Source organism: Haematobia irritans, chromosome 2 (assembly GCF_050003625.1).
Source record: "Haematobia irritans isolate KBUSLIRL chromosome 2, ASM5000362v1, whole genome shotgun sequence".
Taxonomy (NCBI): Eukaryota; Metazoa; Arthropoda; class Insecta; order Diptera; family Muscidae; genus Haematobia; species Haematobia irritans.
In genome coordinates this window covers 216,212,456-216,234,193 of record NC_134398.1, presented here as the reverse complement: position 1 = coordinate 216,234,193, position 21,738 = coordinate 216,212,456, and the positions used below count along the sequence as shown (strand labels likewise).

Below are 21,738 nucleotides of genomic sequence, written 5' to 3'. Positions count from 1 at the left end.
GCGTGGTACAACTTCTCAATAGTGACGGCGCTTTTCCGACGAGTTTTTGATGTCGTATATGATTGTTTTCGACGTAGTGGGGATTCTCAAAAGAGTCCCCAAATTCAAAAAATGTTGGCAGGGATGTTTGATTGTTTTCGCATAGACCAATTAAAATAGAGACATACCTTGATAATTCACCATGGTGTTGTTTATTTGCAGTGCGCAGTCATTCCACTCAATTGCGCAGTCAAGTGACTCAATTTCTTTTTGGAAAACGAGAATTACCGTACAAATCAGTCAATTTGCATTACAAAAAAGATGTGGATGTATAGAATTTTACATGTTTTTCCAATATTTGGTGTTTCATCAAAAGAACAAAGAAACCAAATTAAAGCCAAATTTAAAAATCACTCAATTGCAGACGAAAACGAGCCATCTACAGTGTGCAGACAAACTACAGCGCTGTGAATTAACTTTCGTTGTCTATACCTTCCTTGGTCTATGGTTTTCGATAATGTGGTTTTGTGTGGTCTCAAAGCGTCTATGACATAGTTTAACTTTATTATTATTATGCGGTAATAGGGAGTACCAAAATTGCCTTTGAAATAGGTGTGAGGTAAAAATCATCCAAAAATGTGTCTGTTCTATTTTGAGAGCAAGTTCAGAAATGAACTTTTCCAATGAGTGAAAAATTGGGCTAATATTCAACGACGACCTCTCTTGCGTTTTGCCTGCAATGTAAGTGCGACATCTTGTTATACACATTTTTATTTGGGGTTTTTAACGAGATATGGCAATATAACAATTGTCGTCGTTAATTTGTTTCCAACTGGACGGCGTCAGCAATTTTAATCCGTCTTTGTTTTCCGGTTGAGAATAACAAAGTGTTGTGTTCTTTTGTTTTGCTGCGACGGAAATTTGTTTTTATGGTGTTCGCATTGAATAATTAGCTACAATTCCTATAAAAATCAAGTGCTAAAACACTGCCAACGTAACTAGCTGCATATAACATCAAAAAATATTTGGAATATCTGGGAGTTTATCCTTGAAAACTTAATATTTTCTATGTGGGGATTTGATTTGTCGTCGATGATGACATTGTCAAATACGATTTAAGAGAGTAAGGAAATTTGTAAGAGAGTGCAGAAGCATTTATTTGTTTTGAAAGAGAACAGGTGAATGCATTAAATCAAGTACCAAAATAGAGATGTGAATGTGATTGAAAATTAATACACCTACATCAAAACAAAGAATATGTATGTGTAGTTTTGTCTTTTAAAAGTATTGTTTGTTTGGCCCTCACACATCTAGGAAAGTTCCTACATGCCCGACCGACATAAAGTAAAAAAGTCATTCATGTCAATTTTGTTGCCATCAACATCTACTTCGGGTCACTTTTACATCTCTAGTATGCAATGATGGGTGGTAAACAAATTCTGCCCTACATATTTGTACTTCGTTGATTGAAGACTAATTATTTTTTTTTGTTTACTTTCTAAACAGAAATAGCAGCTGTTTGGTAAAAATCCTTTCATCTGCTATAGCTAAACGAATCTTTTTCGAAATTGCACAACTCGGGAATATTGATTATTGCTACGGCTGGCTAACAGCTGTCTGGGACTGGAGTATTTATTTGGTGTTAGCTGTCTTTGCGTCATTTTTTATTCTGGCTAACTTACCTTGGATTGCTGAACATCCTGTCGAATTATACAGGAAAAGTCCTAAACTTTATTATCTACGTTTACAGTGTATCGAAAAAATCGACCGTTTCATTGACTTGTACACCAATGTGTCACGAGCCATGGATAGTGTATTTGAATCATACTTAGGCCCTGATGGAGTATTGGCGGGGGCGGTGGTTGGGGCAGTAGCAGGAGCAACAGGAGAACCAGATGATATACCACAGATAAATACAACAGTGTGGATATTGGGGAAACGATACAATGCAATCCAAGAATTGGAATTGATACGTCGCGATGTACAAAGTCGTCTGTGGTGTACATATCGTCGAGGATTTGTTCCATTGGGAGAGCCTCAATTGACCACTGATAAGGGATGGGGTTGTATGTTGCGTTGCGGTCAAATGGTCTTGGCTCAGGCTTTGATTGATTTGCATTTAGGACGTGATTGGTTCTGGACACCAGAGACAAGAGATCAAACCTATTTGAAGATAGTGAATCGATTTGAAGACTCAAGGAAAAGTTATTTTTCTATACATCAAATTGCCTTAATGGGAGATTCGGAAGACAAAAAAGTGGGCGAATGGTTTGGTCCAAATACAGTGGCTCAGGTTCTGAAGTGAGATTAAAATATATACTAAGAATCTTCATAATCATAAGCTATAATTACATATCCTCTTTGCAGGAAACTGGTGCGCTATGATGACTGGTGTAGTTTAATGATTCATGTGGCCATGGACAGTACTATTGTTACTGATGATATTTGTAAGAAATTACGATTTCTATTATTTTTTATTTTTCAATTTCTATACAATTTTTTTCCTTCTAGTAAATCTTTGCCTTGAAAATCCCCAAAACGATGAAACTTGGAAGCCTTTACTACTCATTGTCCCTTTACGTTTGGGTTTAAGTGATATTAATCCAATTTATATAGGAGCTTTAAAAAGTTGCTTTGAATTGGTGGGATTTTGTGGCATGATCGGTGGTCGACCCAATCAAGCATTATATTTCATGGGTTATGTGGATGATGATGTCTTATTCTTGGATCCCCATACGACCCAACGATCTGGTTCAGTGGGCCAGAAAACATCACAAGATGAAATTGATTTTGATGCAACATTTCATCAGAGATATGCAGGCCGAATACAATTTACACAGATGGATCCATCATTGGCAGTGGTAAGTTGGAAAAAAAGTGTTCTTATTTTTTAGCAGCACTAAACGTAATAGTTCCGATTTGCAAAATATTCCTCTCGAACTACGAGGTATTTCGAAAACTTTTTATAGAAATAAAATTTTGACAAAATTGTCTATAGAAATAAAATTTTGGCAAAATTTTCTAAAGAAATAAAATTTTTGGCAAAATTTTCTATAGAAATACAATTTTTGGCAAAATTTTCTGTAGAAGTAAGAATTTGACAAAATTTTCTATAGAAATAAAATTTTGACAGAATTTTCTATAGAAATAAAATGTTGACAAAATTTTCTATAGAAATAAAATTTTGACAAAATTATCTATAGAAATAAAATTTTGACAAAATTATCTACAGAAATAAAATTTTGACAAAATTATCTATAGAATAAAATTTTGGCAAAATTTTCTATATAAATAAATATTTTGGCAAAATTTTCTATATAAATAAATTTTTTGGCAAAATTTTCTATAGAAATAAAAATTTGACAAAATTTTCTATAGAAATAAAAATTTTACAAAATTTTATATAGAAATAAAAATTTGACATAATTTACTATAGAAATAAAATTTTGACAAAACTTTCTATGGAAATAAAATTTTGACAAAGTTTTCAAGAGAAATAAAATGTTGACATAATTTAAGAAATAAAATTTTGACAAATCTTTCTATGGAAATAAAATTTTGACAAAATTTTCAAGAGAAATAAAATTTTGACAAAATTTCCTATAGAAATGAAATTTTGACAAAATTTTCTATAGAAATAAAATTTTTGGCAAAACTTTCTATGGAAATAAAATTTTGACAAAATTTTCAAGAGAAATAAAATTTTGATATAATTTACTATAGAAATAAAATTTTGACAAAACTTTCTATGGAAATAAAATTTTGACAAAATTTTCAAGAGAAATAAAATTTTGACAACATTTTCTATAGAAATGAAATTTTGACAAAATTTTCTATAGAAATGAAATTTTGACAAAATTTTCTATAGAAATAAAAGTTTTCTATACAAATAAAATTTTGACAAAATTTTCTATAGAAATAAAATTTTGACAAAATTTTCAAGATAAATAAAATTTCGACAAAATTTTCTATAGAAATGAAATTTTGACAAAATTTTCTATAGAAAGAAAATTTTGACAAACTTATCTATAGAAATAAAATTTTGACAAAATTTTCTATAGAAATAAAATTTTGTCAAAATTTTCTATAGAACAAAATTTGACAACATTTTCTATAGAAATAAAATTTTGACAAAATTTTCTATAGAAATAAAATTTTGTCAAAATTTTCTATAGAAATAAAATTTTGTCAAAATTTTCTATAAAAATAAAATTTTGACAACATTTTCTATAGAAATAAAATTTTGTCTAAATTTTCTATAAAAATAAAATGTTGACAAAATTTTCTATAGAAATAAATTGTTGACAATATTTTCTAGAGAAATAAAATGTTGACAAAATTTTCTATAGAAATAAAATTTTGACAACATTTTCTATAGAAATAAAATTTTGACAAAATTTTCTACAGAAATAAAATTTCTACAAAATTTTCTGTAGAAATAAAAATTTGACAAAATTTTCTGTAGAAATCAATATTTTAACAAAATTTTCTATAGAAATAAAAATTTTACAAAATTTTCTATTAAAATAAGATGTTGACTAAATTTTCTATAGAAATAAAATGTTGACAAAATTTTCTATATAAATATATAAAAAATTATATTAAAGAAATATTTGCATATTTTTCACTTTTGTCTCCCTATTAACTATGTTCTTTTATTTATTACTTAATATGTAATAATTACAAATAATTACAATTACTTAATATGTAATAATTACAAATCATACACAAGGTCGTGGGTTCGATTCCTGCTACGACCGAACACCAAAAAGTTTTTCAGCGGTGGATTATCCCACCTCAGTAATGCTGGTGACATTTCTGAGGATTTCAAAGCTTCTCTAAGTGGTTTCACTGCAATGTGGAACGCCGTTCGGACTGGGCTATAAAAAGGAGGTCCCTTGTCATTGAGCTTAACATGGAATCGGGCAGCACTCAGTCATAAGAGAGAAGTTCACCACTGTGGTATCACAATGGAATGAATAGTCTAAGTGAGCCTGATACATCGGGCTGCCACATAACCTAACCTAACCATAATAAAAAATATATAATTTAAATTATTTTTTTTTTTCTGACTATGCCTTCTTTAATTTTATTCTCATTTCAGTGCTTCCTGTGTAAAACTCGTATTTCCTTTGACATTCTGATGGAAGATCTGAAAACAAAAGTTCTCACAGCTAGTACCCCCATATTTGAAATTACGAAAACGAGATCTCCCGAATGGGTACCCAGCATGCCAGGTATTATGCCTTCAATTCTCAATACTACTACATATCATTTTTATCCTTCTGTAAATACAACAAACAACTGGGAGGAACAACAACAAGGGAGAACTAGCAATAATTGTAATAATACAAATAATAATAACAACAACAATAGTTGTTATAATTCATTTGAAGAATTTCTTGGCTCCAGTGAATTGAGTACATCCTCCTCGTTTCAAACAATTGGTATCAACTCAGATGATTTGGCTAGTTTTAGTTCTCGTCAACGTGCTATAAGTTGTGGCGATACTGAAGGTTTTTGTTGCATATATTATTTCTGTTTTTTGTTTGCTTGCTTTTAGAAAAGATTTGGCTTTAAATCTCGACGGTTGTTTTTTTTATTTTGGTAAACCATAAAATGAGTACAGTAGACACAAAACAGATTTTTTATGATATACCAGAATTTAATTCATATATTATATCTGAAAAGACAATATTAAACTTTTTTCTATTTCATTTTCTCTTTATAGATTTCGAAAAACTAAGTCAGTCTTCTTTGGATCCCTTGAGACGTCGTAATTGTTGTGATGAAGATGGGGGCTCTGATGATGATTTCGAAATTATTACATAGTTCATAAGCCATGCTCCACTATCCTTTTATATTGAGTTTTAATTGCTCCAATCACAATATGTATATTTATTTTATTTTTCTTATAACGATTTGAATTGAATAATTGAGTGCTGGAGCTTTCCCAGGGTTGACCTTTGAATTTTTTTTTTAACATCATTTATGTCCTCAACTGATTTTTTCGTATATTAATTAGAAATTTAGCTTTTAATTCTAGAGTGATTAAGGAAAAGAAATTACATGTATGTATATTTAGTCTCAATTCCCGTTTCTTTTTGTATAAAAAAATAAAATAAAATAATAAATTTATTACTTAATGCTTAGTCTACAAACTAAGTGGGCCCGTATCATTTGAGAAAACCGTTTTTAAAATCTTGGTCTGCAAGAAGGTCGTTAAAATCGAATTTTGTTGACTCGATTATATCTAATACTACTAATTTATAGTGAGGGATTCCATTGGTACACATTTTGGTATTTTTATCTGGTTTTTGAATTTATTTTTTTATTTATTTATGTAAATATAACTGATTCCAATGTTAGTCAATTTAAAGAAACTTAATTGTCAATGAAATTTGTTAGTAGACACATAAAAATCATAAAACAAAACTTCTCAAAATGGAAAGCAATCACTGTTACGGCCATTTTCATGTAGCTCAGTTAGGCTTTAACTGCCAGTTAACAGAAAGAAAAATGGAAATATCTTTTCTTCGGTTAACTTTAACTGAAAAATTTTCAGCAGTTAAGTTTCCAACTGGCATATGGAATATATACGCGAGATGACAGATATGTAGATATCACGGTTTAAAAGTTCGTTAGCTAACGTAGCACTAACGGAGCTTCATGAAAATGGGGGTTAGTCAGTTTAAAATTTGGTTAGCTAATATTGCACCAACGGAGTTTCATAATGATTAAAATAAATAACTTTTTAGCAGTTATTCGATACTTTTTCTTTTGGGTGCAATTAAGTCCGTTCTCACTATTTCAACAAAACAAAACTTTTGCGCCAACATATTATTATTTTCATATTAAAAATAACAAATTCTCTCTGAGTGTATTCAAATCTAGTAAGATTACAATTGATACTAATCTTTAAATGGTGCAATATTTTTATTGAATTTCTCACCTTAAATGGATATAAATTATGGGCTCCACATTGCCACACGATAGGCATCTATGGGGTATTATCACTAAATCGTCAAGCAAACACACCCTCTCGGTACCTTTCAATAAATACTCGTTTATTTATGATACAAATTGCTTTATTACAACACGATAGGAAAACAAAAACTGGAAATGAATGGAACCACCAATCACTTCTTGCTTAACGAAAAAAAATCTCGGACTGGGTTTCAATTGCTTTTGATCCATTATAGGATTGGGGAAGTATTTTAGGTTCGGTATAATGTTTGTAAAACATGGAAAATATAAATAAATAAGATTTTGACAAAATTTTCTATAGAAATACAATTTTGACAAAATTTTCTATAGAAATACAATTTTGACAAAATTTTCTATAGAAATAAATTTTTAACAAAATTTTCTATAACAATAACATGTTTGGCAAAATTTCCTATAGAACTAAAATTTTGACAAAATTTTCTATAGCAATAACAAAATTTTCTATAAAAATAAAATTTTGGCAAAATTTTCTATAGAAATACAATTTTAACAAAATTTTCTATAGAAATAAAATTTTGACAAAATTGTCTATAGAAATAAAATTTTGACAAAATTTTCTATAGAAATAAAATTTGGACAAAATTTTCTATAGAAAAATTTTGTCAAAGTTTTCTAAAAAACTAAAAATTTTGGCAAAATTTTCTATAGAAGTAAAACTTTGACAAAATTTTCTATAGAAATAAAATTTTGGCAAAATTTTCTATAGAAGTAAAACTTTGACAAAATTTTCTATAGAAAAAAATTTTTGACAAAATTTTCTATAGAAATAAAATTTTGAAAAATTTTCTAAAGAAATAAAATTTTGACAAAATTTTCTAAAAAAAATAAAAATTTTGGCAAAATTTTCTATAGAAGTAAAATTTTGACAAAATTTTCTATAGAAATAAAATTTTGACAAAGTTTTCTATAGAAATAAAGTTTTTGGCAATGTTTTCTATGGAAATAAAATTTTTGGCAAAATTGTCTATAGAAATGAAATGTTTGGCAAAATTTTCTATAGAAATAAATTGTTTTGGCAAAATTTTCTATAGAAATAAATTTTTTGGCAACATGTTCTAAAGGAATAAAGTGTTGACAAAATTTTCTAAGAAATAAAATTTTGACACAATTGTCTATAGAAGTAAAATTTTTGGCAAAATTTTCTATAGAAATAAAATTTTTGCAAAATTTTCTAAAGAAATAAAATGTTGAAACAATTTTCTATAGAAATAAAATTTTGACAAAATTGTGTACAGAAGTAAAATTTTTGGCAAAATTTTCTGTAGAAATAAAATTTTTGCAAAATTTTCTATAGAAACAAAATTTGGCAAAATTTTCTATAGAAATAAAAGTTTGACAAAATTTTCTATGGAAATAAAAGTATGACAAAATTTTCTATAGAAATAAAATTTTGACAAAATTTTCTATAGAAATTAAATTTTGACAAAACTTTCTATAGAAATAAAATTTTGAGAAAATTTTCTATAGAAATAAAATTTTGAGAAAATTTTCTATAGAAATAAATTTTTGAAAAAATTTTCTGTACAAATAAATTGTTTTGGCAAAATTTTCTATAGAAATAAATTTTTTGGCAACATATTCTAAAGAAATAAAATGTTGACAAAGTTTTCTATAGAAATAAAATTTTTACAAAATTGTCTATAGAAATAAAATTTTGACAAAATTGTCTATAGAAATAAAATTTTGTCAAAATTTTCTATATAAATAAAATTTTGACAAAATTTTCCATAGAAATAAAATGTTGACAACATTTTCTACAGAAATAAAATGTTTGGCAACATTTCCTATAGAAATAAAATTTTGACAACATTTTCTATAGAAATAAAATTTTGTCAAAATTTTCTATAGAAATAAAATTTTTGGCAAAGTTTTCTATAGAAATAAAATTTTAGCAAAATTTTCTGTAGAGATAAAATTTTTGCAAAATTTTCTATAGAAATAAAATTTTGGCAAAATTTTCTGTAGAAATAAAAGTTTGACAAAATTTTCTATGGAAATAAAAGTATGACAAAATTTTCTATAGAAATAATATTTTGACAAAATTTTCTATAGAAATAAATTTTTTGGCAACATGTTCTAAAGAAATAAAATGTTGACAAAGTTTTCTATAGAAATAAAATTTTGACAAAATTGTCTATAGAAATAAAATTTTGACAAAATTGTCTATAGAAATAAAATTTTGTCAAAATTTTCTATATAAATAAAATTTTGACAAAATTTTCGATAGAAATAAAATGTTGACAACATTTTCTATAGAAATAAAATGTTTGGCAACATTTCCTATAGAAATAAAATTTTGACAAAATTTTCTATAGAAATAAAATTTTTGGCAAAGTTTTCTATAGAAATAAAATTTTTGGCAAAATTATCTATAGAAATAAAATTTTGACAAAATTATCTATAGAAATAAAATTTGACAAGATTTTCTATAGAAATAAAATTTTGACAAAATTTTCTATAGAAATAAAATTTGATCAAAATTTTCTATAGAAATAAAATTTTGACAAAATTTTCTATAAAAAAAAATGTTTGTCAAAATTTTCTATGGAAATAAAATTTTTGGCAAAATTTTCAATAGAAATAAATTTTTGACAAAATTTTCTATAGAAAAATTTTGACAAAATTTTCTAAAAAACTAAAAATGTTGGCAAATTTTTCTATAGAAGTAAAATTTTGACAAAATTTTCTATAGAAGTAAAATTTTGACAAAGTTCTTTATTGAAATAAAATTTTTGGCAAAGTTTTCTATAGAAATAAAATTTTTGGCAAAATTGTCTATACAAATACACAAAATTTTCTATGGAAATAAAATTTTGGCAAAATTTTCTTAGAAATACAATTTTGACAAAATTTTTTATAGAAATAAAAATTTTGACAAAATTTTGTATAGAAATAAAATTTTGGGAAAAATTTTCTGTAGAAAAAAACTGTGGCAAAATTTTCTGTAGAAATAAAATTTTGGCAAAATTTTCTGTAGAAATAAAATGTTGGCAAAATTTTCTATAGAAATAAAATTTTGTCAACATTTTCTATAGAAATAAAATTTTGACAAAATTTTCTGTAGAAACAAAATTTTGGCAAAATTTTCTGTAGAAATAAAATTTTGGCAAAATTTTCTGTAGAAATAAAATGTTGGCAAAATTTTCTATAGAAATAAAATTTTGTCAACATTTTCTATAGAAATAAAATTTTGACAAAATTTTCTATAGAAATAAAATTTTGACAAAATTTTCTATAGAAATAAAATTTTGACAAAATTTTCTATAAAAATAAAATTTTGACAAAATTTTCTATGGAAATAAAATTTTGACAAAATTTTCTATAGAAATAAAAGTTTGACAAAATCTTCTATAGAAATAAAATTTTGTCAAAATTTTCTATAGAAATAAAATTTTGGCAAAATTTTCTATAAAAATAAATTTTTACAAAGATTTCTATAAAAATAAATTTTTACAAAAATGTCTATATATTCAATATCTTTAAACATTTAAATTTTCGTATTATCCATTCCATTTGTCAAAGCCCATTGTAAGTTTGATATAATTCTTCAAAATAAGTTTTTTTTTTAATTTGGTAAAATTTTCTTCAAATTTGGTAGATTTGGTACGAGTGGCAACCGTTTTCACATCCCTGCTGGAGGGTATATGAGCTTCGGTTTAGATCACCTTAGAGTTGTTCCTGTTGTCTACTAATTAATATTAATTTCTTATAATTTGTTCATAATTTTTTTGTTTGATCAAACAAGAACATTTGAATATGATAATAAAAAAAAAAACAGTTGTGGCATGCTTTGGTATTTTGCCGGGTTTTCAAACTTCTTTTACGAAATGGCTAAAGGCGACAATTGGTCATAGATTTCACATGGCAACTTGCTTTCATTTGCATATTTTTAAATTACAAAGATTTTAATGGTAATAGTTGTGACCCTCAATATTATTACAGTTTTGTAAATATCCCTCATCCTCCCTCATATTGGCAAGCGCGCATATATATATTTATCGGTATTATATATGGCTATCATTGGCTGGTAGTGACTTAGTGGCTGATAAGTGACCACACCTAAAATATAATCGACACCCTGACTATACTTTTACATTTTGTCGCCTATGATTGAATAACAATGCAGGCAAGTGGCAGTTGTGTTTGCCATTGGCCACCGAATGTTGCTATTGAAACAGCTTATTTTTTAATATTAATAATTGAGACAGAACAAAATTTTATATGGCCCACCACCACCAAGGTTTTAATGGCCACAAATGGGGTTGGGTAGTAGTTATGGTCAAATTCATGGCTTTCTGCAACATTTCAATGTACTAATTAAGCCTCTTTGTTATTGGCTTTCAGCTTTCAATGTTGATTCATTGAAACGGTAGTTGCCTATTAATATGTTAATAAATCGATTTAATTTAGATCCTATTTGAGGGAAGTTATCGCTTGCATTATACACTCAAAGAAAGTATGTTCTACAAAGTAGTGGCAAAGAAAAAGTGAAATATTTGTACAAAATTTATTTAGACAAAGCCTCCCGTTTTTCGGGAGGTTCGAATGTAATTTACATTGGGTTTAGTGAACTACCCGAATTTATTCTGATAATTGGTTGATAGTTTTGCTGCAAGTAGAGGATGCTGATGAGGAATGTGGTAATTCCGAAACGGCTGTCCATCCAACCATCTTGCAGTCTGTTCGTTTCCTCTGTTGGTTAAGCTATTCTTGTAGTTTAGTCAACGCAATGGTTTTAAGCTGAAATCAAACCAACAAATATGATTGAAGAACAAACCAACAATAAAAAAGAAATAAAATTTGTACAAAATTGTCTATAGGAATAAATTGCTGACAAAATTTTCTATGGAAATAAAATTTTGACAAAATTTTCTATAGAAATAATATTTTGACAAAATTTTCTATAGAAATAAAATTTTGACAAAACTTTCTATAGAAATAAAATTTTGACAAAATTTTCTATAGAAATAAAATTTTGACAACGTTTCTATAGAAATAAAATTTTGACAAAATTTTCTATAGAAATAAAAAGTTGACAAAATTTTCTATAGAAATAAAATTTTGACAAAATTTGCTATAGAAATAAAATTGTGACAAAATTTTCTATAGAAATAAAATTTTTACAAATTTTTCTATAGAAATAAAATTTTGACAAAATTTTCTATAGAAATAAAATTTTGACAACGTTTCTATAGAAATAAAATTTTGACAAAATTTTCTATAGAAATAAAAATTTGACAAAATTTTCTATAGAAATAAAATTTTGACAAAATTTGCTATAGAAATAAAATTTGCAAAATAAGATTGTTTTATTTGGTAAACTTTTCTCCAAACTTTGATTGATTGAGATGGCTATTATGCGATAGACCAAGAATGGAAGTGAACCTCTATTCTTAATTGACGCATAATGAGTGCGATTGTCCTGAGTCCTGTGGGAACGTTCAGGATCTGCGGCCCAAAAATGTGTCTGCTCAGGGCTTCAATACTGCCTTAAGGATATTTTCTTATTCGGCATTTATTTTGACCCCAGCGGCCATTGGCCATTAAGGCAGCACATACCATTACCATTTTACAAAATTACCTATAAAAATAGAATTTTGACAAAATTTTCTATAGAAATAAAAAAAAAAACAAAATTTTCTATAGAAATAAAATTTTGACAAAATTTTCTACAGAAATAAATTTTTTACCAAAGTCTGTATAGAAATAAAGCTTTGACAAAAAAATTCTATAGAAATAAAATTTTGACAACATTTTATATGGAAATAAAATTTTGACATTTTCTACAGAAATAAAATTTTTACCAAAATTTGTATAGAAATAAAGTTTTGACAAACATTTTCTATAGAAATAAAATTTTAACAAAATTTTCTATAAAAATACAGTCTTGACAAAATTTTCTACGAAAATAAAATTTTGACAAAATTTTCTATTAAAATAAAATTTTTATGGAAATAAAATTTTAACAAAATTTTCTATAGAAATAAAATTTTGTCAGAAATTTTTATAGAAATAAAAGTTTTGACAAAAAATTTTAATGCAAATAAAATTTTGACAAAATTTCCTACAGAAATAAAATTTTTACCAAAATTTGTATAGAAATAAAGTTTTGACAAACATTTTCTATAGAAATAAAATTTTAACAAAATTTTCTATAGAAATAAAATTTTAACAACATTTTCTATAGAAATAAATTTTTGACAATGTTGTCTATGGAAATAAAATTTGGACAAAATTTTCTATAGAAACAAAATTTTGACAAACTTTTCTATAGAAATAAAATTTTAACAAAATTTTTTCTAGAAATAAAATTTTAACAAAAGTTTCTATAGAAATAAAATTTTAACAAAATTTTCTCTAGAAATTAAATATTGACCAAATTTTCTCTAGAAATTAAATTTAAAAAAAAATTTTCTAGAAATAAAATTTTGACCAAATTTTCTATAGAAATAAAATTTTAACAAAATTTTCTATAGAAATTAAATTAAAAAAAAAATCTAGAAATAAAATTTTGACCAAATTTTTTCTAGAAATAAAATTTTGATAAAATTTTCTATAGAAACAAAATTTTGACAAACTTTTCTATAGAAATAAAATTTTGACAAAATTTCCTATAGAAATAAAATGTTTATAAAATTTTCTATAGAAACAAAATTTTGACAAACTTTTCTATAGAAATAAAATTTTGACAAAATTTTCTATAGAAATAAAATTTTGACAAAATTTTCTATAGAAATAAAATTTTGCAAAATAAGATTGTTTTATTTGGAGTTTTTTTTTGGTAAACTTTTCTCCAAACTTTGATTGATTGAGATGTCTATTGTGCGATAGACCAAGAATGGAAGTGAACCTCTATTCTTAATTGACGCATAATGAGTGCGATTGTCCTGAGTCCTGTGGGAATGTTCAGGGTCTGCGGCCCAAAAATGTGTCTGCTCAGGGCTTCAATACTGCCTTAAGGATATTTTCTTATTCGGCATTTATTTTGACCCCAGCGGCCATTGGCCATTAAGGCAGCACATACCATTACCATAGGCGGCGCTGGAATTCTCTGCTAGCCAATCGAAGGTGTACATTTTCAGGTGGCCTCTTTGGCAAGTAACCCCGAACATTTTCTTTGTTCACAAACTGCTCGATTTGGAATGGTTTCTAATCGGAGAAAAGCGAATTCGGTAACTGACCACTTTCATGCAAGCGAAGCAACTTCGCTCTTTTTCAACCAACTTTTTTGTACATCTCTCGTATTGCACCCATTCTCCCGATATTTTCATCTCAGGAGCAAGTTTTATATGTGGATTGGATTTTGATCATAATTGGATCGTTTCTGGTGTTGTTTTTGTCCATTTTTAGGATGCGATGCAATACTGTCGGTATCCAGGGTTGGCCTATTGCAAACTATTATCAAAATTTTATTTCTATAGAAAATTTTGTCAATATTTTATTTCTATAGAAAATTTTGTCAAAATTTTATTTTTATAGAGAATTCTGGCAAAATTTTATTTCTATAGAAAATTTTGTCAAAATTTTATATCTATAGAAAATTGTGTCAAAATTTTATTTCTATCGAAAATTTTTTCTATAGGAAACTTTGTCAAAATTTTATTTATGTAGAAAATTTTATTTCTATAGAAAATTTTGTCAAAATTTTATTTATATAGAGAATTTTGTTAAAATTTTGTCAAAATTTTATTTCTATAGATAATTTTGTCAAAATTTTATTTCTATAGAAAGTTTTGTTAAAATTTTATTTCTATAGAAAATTTTGTCAAAATTTTAATTCTATAGACAATTTTGTCAAAATTTTATTTCTAGGGAGAATTTTGTTAAAATTTTATTTCTATAGAAAATTTTGTCAAAATTTTATTTCTATAGAAAATTTTGTCAAAATTTTATTTCCATACAAAATTTTGTCAAAATTTTATTTCTATAGAAAATTTCGTCAAAATTTTATTTCTATAGAAAATTTTGTCAAAACTTTATTTCATTCGTTCGGTTTTGTTCTTTAATCATTGTTGTTGTTTTTTTGATTTCAGCTTAAAACCATGCATTGACTAAACTACAAGTGTAGCTTAACCAACAGAGGAAAATAATGTTTGTCAAATTTATTTGGGCAAAGCCCTATAGACTGCAAGATGGTTGGATGGACGCACGTTTCGGAATTACCACATTACTCATCAGCATCCTCTACTTGCAGCAAAACTATCAACCAATTATCAGAATAAATTCAGGCAGTTAATTAAACCCAACAATGAACCACACTTGAATCTTCCGAAAAAGGTTTTACATTTTATTTCTATAGAAAATTTTGTCCACATTTTATTTCTATAGAAAATTTTGTCAAAATTTTATTTCTATAGAAAATTTTGTCAAAATTTTATTTCTATAGAAAATTTTGTCAAAATTTTATTTCTATAGAAAACTTTGTCAAAATTTTATTTCTGTAGAGAATGTTGTCAAAATTTTATTTCTATAGAGAATGTTGTCAAAATTTTATTTCTATAGAGAATGTTGTCAAAATTTTATTTCTATATAAAATTTTGTCAAAATTTTATTTCTATAGAAAATTTTGTCAACATTTTATTTTTATAGAAAATTTTGTCAACATTTTATTTCTATAGAAAATTTTGTCAACATTTTATTTCCATAGAAAATTTTGTCAATTTTTTTTGTATATAGAAAATTTTTTCACATATTATTTCTATAGAAAATTTTGTCAAAATTTTAATTCTATAGAAAATTTTGTCATCATTTACATTTTATTTCTATAGAAAATTTTGTCCACATTTTATTTCTATAGAAAATTTTTTCCACATTTTATTTCCATAGAAAATTTTGTCAAAATTTTATTTCTATAGAAAATTTTGTCAAAATTTAATTTCTATAGAAAACTTTGTCAAAATTTCATTTCTGTAGAGAATGTTGTCAAAATTTTATTTTTATAGAGACTGTTGTCAAAATTTTATTTCTATAGAAAATTTTGTCAACATTTTATTTCTATAGAAAATTTTGTCAATTTTTTTTGGTATATAGAAAATTTTTTCACATATTATTTCTATAGAAAATTTTGTCAAAATTTTATTTCTATAGAAAATTTTCTCATCATTTTATTTCTATAGAAAATGTTGTCAAAATTTTATTTTTAAAGAAAATTTGTGAAAATTTTATTTCTTTAGAAAATTTTGTGAAATTTTATTCCTATAGAAAATTTTGTGAAAATTTCATATATATAGAAAATTCTGTCAAAATTGTATTTCTATAGAAAAACAGTGCTGTTTAAATCCGTGTTGCCAAAATAATAAATAAACAAATCACCTTTTTATACCCACCACCATAAAATGGTGACGGGGGTATAATAAGTTTGTTATTCCGTTTGTAACACATCGAAATATCGATTTCCGACTATATAAAGTATATATATTCTTGATCAGGGAGAAATTCTAAGACGATATAACGATGTCCGTCTGTCCGTCTGTCTGTCTGTCTGTCTGTCGTAATCACGCTACAGTCTTCAATAATGAAGCTATCGTGCTGAAATTTTGCACAAACTCGTCTTTTGTCTGCAGGCAGGTCAGGTTCGAAGATGGGCTATATCGGTCCAGGTTTTGATATAGTCCCCATATAAACCGACCTCCCGATTTTACTTCTTGGGCTTATAGAAACCGCAGTTTTTATTCAATTTATCTGAAATTGGAAATCTAGAGGTATTGTAGGACCACAAATACGTGTGCCAAAAATTGTGAGTATCGGTCCATATTTTGGTATAGCCCCCATATAGACCGATCTCCCGATTTTACTTCTTGGGCTTATAGAAACCGCAGTTTTTATTTAATTTACCTGTAATTGGAAATCTAGAGGTATTGTAGGACCACAAATACGTGTGCCAAAAAGTTTGAGTATCGGTCCATGTTTTGGTATGGTCCCCATATAGACCGATCTCCCGATTTTACTTCTTAGGCTTATAGAAACCGCAGTTTTTATTTAATTTACCTGTAAAGGGAAATCTAGAGGTATTGTAGGACCACAAATACGTGTGCCAAAAATTGTGAGTATGGGTCTATGTTTTGGTATGGTCCCCATATAAAACGACCTCCCGATTTGGGGTCTTGGGCTTATAGAAACCGTAGTTTTTATCCAATTTGTCTGAAATTGGAAATCTAGAGGTATTTTCGGGTCATAAAGAGGTGTGCCGAAAACGGTGAGTATCGGTCCATATTTTAGTATAGCCCCCATGAGAACAATCTCCCGATTTAACTCCTTGGGTTTCTAGAAACCGTAGTTTTTATCTGATTTGCCTGAAATTGTAAATATTCTGGTATTTTAGGCTCACAAAAACGTGTATCGGATTAAGTTTTTATCGGTCCATTTGGTAATGCCTCCATATAGACCGACTTCACTTCTTGAGGGTGTAGAAGGCGCACTAATCATGAAAATTGTTTGAAACTCAATGTAAAATTTCCAGATTTTACTTCTACAGATTTAAGATTTCAAATCAAGACGTTATTTTATAATTTTCTTGCACACTTACAAGAGATGTTAATGATTCCTCTAAAACTCAAACAAAAGTGGTTCTTATAAATCCAGAATCTGATATAGTCCTCATAGGTGAAATCTTTAAATTTATCTTCGGAAAGTGTCCTCAAGCCCTCCTGAAATTTCAAAGGAAACCCTAATATTTGGTTCATGGTGGTGGGTTTTTATGATTCGTCCCGGCCGAACTTAGCAGTAAATCGATTACCTGTACGATCACTCTAATACCCATGTAATCTTTCATAATTCTAGAGTAATTTTTCATATTTATTTAGAACAATATAGAAAATGTCTTGCATTAGAAATCGAAATTTATGATATTATAAAAATTCAATTGCATATTGCATAACTCAAAGTGATTGTATATTACTTTAAACACAATCGAATTTATAACAGGACAACAAAAGCAACAACCACCCCCAAAGAAACGATAATGCTAAATTCACATTGAATATAAACCATAAATTATTCTAAGAAAATCTATTAACCATTCTCCGTAAAACCAATTGGGCTGATTAGATTTTAATTTAAAATTTACATAGGAGTTGACTGTTACAAATATGTATTGTATGAAGGCGCCGTTTGTGGTCGCCTAAGTTCAAGATCAAGAGTATTAGATTCACATGGCGTGGTCGTTTTATTTAATAGAATGGCATGGCTTTTACCAAAGATTTGGTTCGATTTAACTTTTAGCCATTAATGATATTGAAAACGGAGAAAAAAATGAAGTTTAATTATTATTATGCCCATGTCTCTATCTCTAACTTTGTGAATGGGGGAGGTGTGATATTTTCCATTTAAGGAGTGTTTGAACAAGCACTAATGCCCCATGGTAACCTCATGTTAAGAGATATGTAATCATTCGATTCTATTAAATCGATTAAGTATGTGTTGAATATTATTAATAAGGCTAATTAATTAGTTTGTAATGATTGTGTGTGGAGATACCAGAGTTAAGATAACAACAACAAGAATATGATTAACAATTGGTGTTAAATATTAATCCATTGAATTGAAAAATGTTGGTTTTAGATGGAAATTAATTAAAATTTATTGATAATTGTTTTTCACGTGGTACACATGAAAAAAAATCTTATTTGGGTTCAAAGATTTTGATCTTCATTTAAGGTTTGGATGGTATAGATTACATTGAATTGAAATAATAAAAACCTAGCAAAAAAAGCGTCGCCAAAAAAGTAATGAAAATATTCTTTTTGGATCCTAGAGTGGTGCAAAATTGACGCAGAAGCGAATTTAACAGGGGCTTGTCATAGGACGGAAGTCCTCCATTTCAACAGCCGTTGCACTGAAGTTGCATCACTTTTTTAGGTGTGATCCGAATTCAATGTTTTGGATGTAAATTAAAAAATTCTATGATATTTTGTCAAATAAATAATTTTTATAATTTTTTTTAATGTAATCTAACGCCTGTCTGAAACGTTTGACTTCAAATATTTTCAAAAATGCACAATTTTTTCAGATTGGATTTAGTATTTTTTTCGAGAAAATTTAAATAATTTGTACCATTTTATGAATTCTTACTCTGTTTTTAACCTATTTGAAACAAAAAAGTTAACATTACCCTTAAAAAATATGAAAAAAAAACAAGTTATAAAAAATTGAATTAAAAGAACTTCTTGTGTAGTTAAAATAAAACATATCATTTGGAGTACATCTTCTGGAAGTGCTTTTAAAGTTGTGCCTTTGGAAGAACTTCCAAATTTTTTTGCTGGGAATGTGAAAGGCGCTAGTTGTAAATCTACATGAAAATATTTCTATGAATATTAGAAGGGCTAAAAATCTATGTCCACGCCTATAACGGGGTCCTAGTCTCAGGGATTCTGTTTTTACACTAATGATGATTTTATTATTGATTCGAAGAAGCCAAGAATTTCAGTAAAGATACATTTAGGACACAAATCTTCTTTAAATTTGGGTTTTGAATACATACTTGATACTAAGGGTAAATTTTATAACTATTCGTTTTTTTCTCGTTTACTCTGATTAAGAAAAGTTTTTACGACAACATCAATTTCCAAATGCAGGTTGACCTTAGTTGACCAACAAAATTTTCTTTCATGCAAAGATATCCATTTTGAAGGCGAAATATTTAAATATAATGATAAAACTACTTTAGTAAAAAGTTTATCGACTTTTGGACAAATACACACAACAGTTGTTTTTCTGATTCAATCACGAAATTAATTGATCCAATTAAGTTTTTAATTCAAATGTATTCAACCACAGAAATGATAGTATCAATTAAAAAATTGATTGAAAGCCAATTACAAAATTTATTGATCCAACTAAAAAATTAATTGATATTATTATTTTTTGTGTTTGATTTTTGTTTCAATTAACAATTTGTTGAATCAGTTAAATTTTTAATTGAATAGTTTTTAAAACTCAATTAAGACTTTAATTGGAAACAATTTCGTGAATTTTTTTTCTGTGAAGTAAACACTTTATATCAGAGAAATGGTCTCCTATGCTAAGCAAAAATCAAAAAGGACAAGTATATAAGGCTGTAAGTTCGGCCAGGCCGAATCTTATGTACCCTCCACCATGGATTGCGTAGAAACTTCTACGAAAGAATGTCATCCCCAATCGAATTACTTGGGTTGTGGTATCTTAAAACTTCTTAACATAGTTTTCTAAATTGTGAGTTAGTCCATACGTGGTATATATTAGACAAAAAAGTTATGTATAGTTGTCTACAAATAATTACGAATCGATATGTACTTTTTGCACGGTACGTAGAGAGCCAGAATTGAAATATGGGGGTCGCTTAAATGGGGGCTATATACAATTATGAACTTGATATGGACCAATTTTTGTGTGATTGGGGATCAATTTATCTGAGGGCCATATATAGCTGTAGACCGATATGGACCTAGTTAGGCATGGTTGTTAACGACCATATACTAGCACAATGTACCAAATTTCAACTCACTCGGATGAAATTTGCTCCTCCAAGAGGCTCCAAAACCAAATCTCGGGATCGGTTTATATGGGGCTATGTATGATTATGGACTGATATGGACCACTTTTGGCATGGTTGTTAAATATCATATACTACCACCACGTACCAAATTTCAAGCAGATCGGATGAATTTTGCTTCTCCAAAAGGCACCGGAGGTCTATGGGAGCTATATATAATTATGGACTGAACCAATTCCTGCATGGTTGTTGGATACCATATACTAACATCACGTACCAAATTTCAACCAAATGGGAAGAATTTTGCTCTTCCAAGGGGCTCTGGAGGTCAAATCTGGGATCGGTTTATACGGGGCCTATATATAATTATGGGCCGATATCGACCAATTTTTACATGTGAGTTTGAGGCCATATATTAACACCACGTACCAAATTTTAACTGAATCAAATGAATTTTGGTCTTCCAAGAGGCTCCGTAGGTCAAATCTGGTGATCGGTTTATATGGGGGCTATATATAATTATGGACCGATGTGGACAAATTCCTGCATGGTTGTTAGAGACCATATACTAACACCATGTACAAAATTTCAGCCGGATCGGATGAAATTTGGTTCTCTTAGCGGCCTCGCAAGCCAAATCGGGGGATCGGTTTATATGGGGGCTATATATAATTATGAACCGATGTGGACCAATTTTTCCATGGTTGTTATAGACCATATACTAACACCATGTACCAAATTTCAGCCGGATCGGATGAAATTTGCTTCTCTTATAGGCCTCGCAAGCCAAATCGGGGGATCGGTTTATATGGGGGCTATATATAATTATGGGCCGATGTGGATCAATTTTTGCGTGGTTGTTAGAGACCATATACTAACACCATGTACCAAATTTCAGCCGGATCGGATGAAATTTGCTTCTCTTAGAGGCCTCGCAAGCCAAATTTGGGGGTCGGCTTATATGGGGGCTATACGTAAAAGTGGACCGATATGGCCCATTTGCAATACCATCCGACCTACATCAATAACAACTACTTGTGCCAAGTTTCAAGTCGATAGCTTGTTTCTTTCGTAAGTTAGCGTGATTTCAACAGACGGACGGACGGACATGCTCAGATCGACTCAGAATTTCACCACGACCCAGAATATATATACTTTGTGGGGTCTTAGAGCAATATTTCGATGTGTTACAAACGGAATGACAAAGTTAATATACCCCCCATCCTATGGTGGAGGGTATAAAAATGTGTAACCGCCTTTAAACGTATGAAATAACTCGAGCT

General features: G+C 28.0%; 1 protein-coding gene across 2 annotated transcripts; it reads left to right on the top strand.

Annotated features, from left to right (window-relative positions):
- The first annotated feature begins 1,486 nt into the window (after window positions 1-1,486).
- Atg4a (Autophagy-related 4a) lies at window positions 1,487-6,125 on the top strand. 2 transcript variants are annotated; one of them, XM_075297401.1, is made up of 5 exons: window positions 1,487-2,280; window positions 2,347-2,426; window positions 2,491-2,840; window positions 5,084-5,495; window positions 5,711-6,125. In XM_075297401.1, exons 1-5 carry the CDS (start codon window positions 1,784-1,786, stop codon window positions 5,809-5,811), a joined length of 1,440 nt encoding a protein of 479 aa, XP_075153516.1. In that variant the 5' UTR covers window positions 1,487-1,783; the 3' UTR covers window positions 5,812-6,125. The 2 variants fall into 2 exon arrangements, with proteins under 2 accessions (XP_075153516.1, XP_075153515.1); XM_075297400.1 differs by having other exon boundaries at window positions 1,640-2,280; window positions 5,084-5,216.
- The last annotated feature ends 15,613 nt before the right edge of the window (window positions 6,126-21,738 follow it).

What these genes read in the sequence shown, in the direction of transcription:
- Atg4a (XM_075297401.1), top strand. Translation starts at nt 1,784, where the DNA reads ATGGATAGTGTATTTGAATCATACTTAGGCCCTGATGGAGTATTGGCG. An exon ending in ACAGTGGCTCAGGTTCTGAA is followed by an intron (nt 2,281 to 2,346) that starts GTGAGATTAAAA and finishes TCCTCTTTGCAG; the next exon opens with GAAACTGGTGCGCTATGATG. An exon ending in AAGTTGTGGCGATACTGAAG is followed by an intron (nt 5,496 to 5,710) that starts GTTTTTGTTGCA and finishes TTCTCTTTATAG; the next exon opens with ATTTCGAAAAACTAAGTCAG.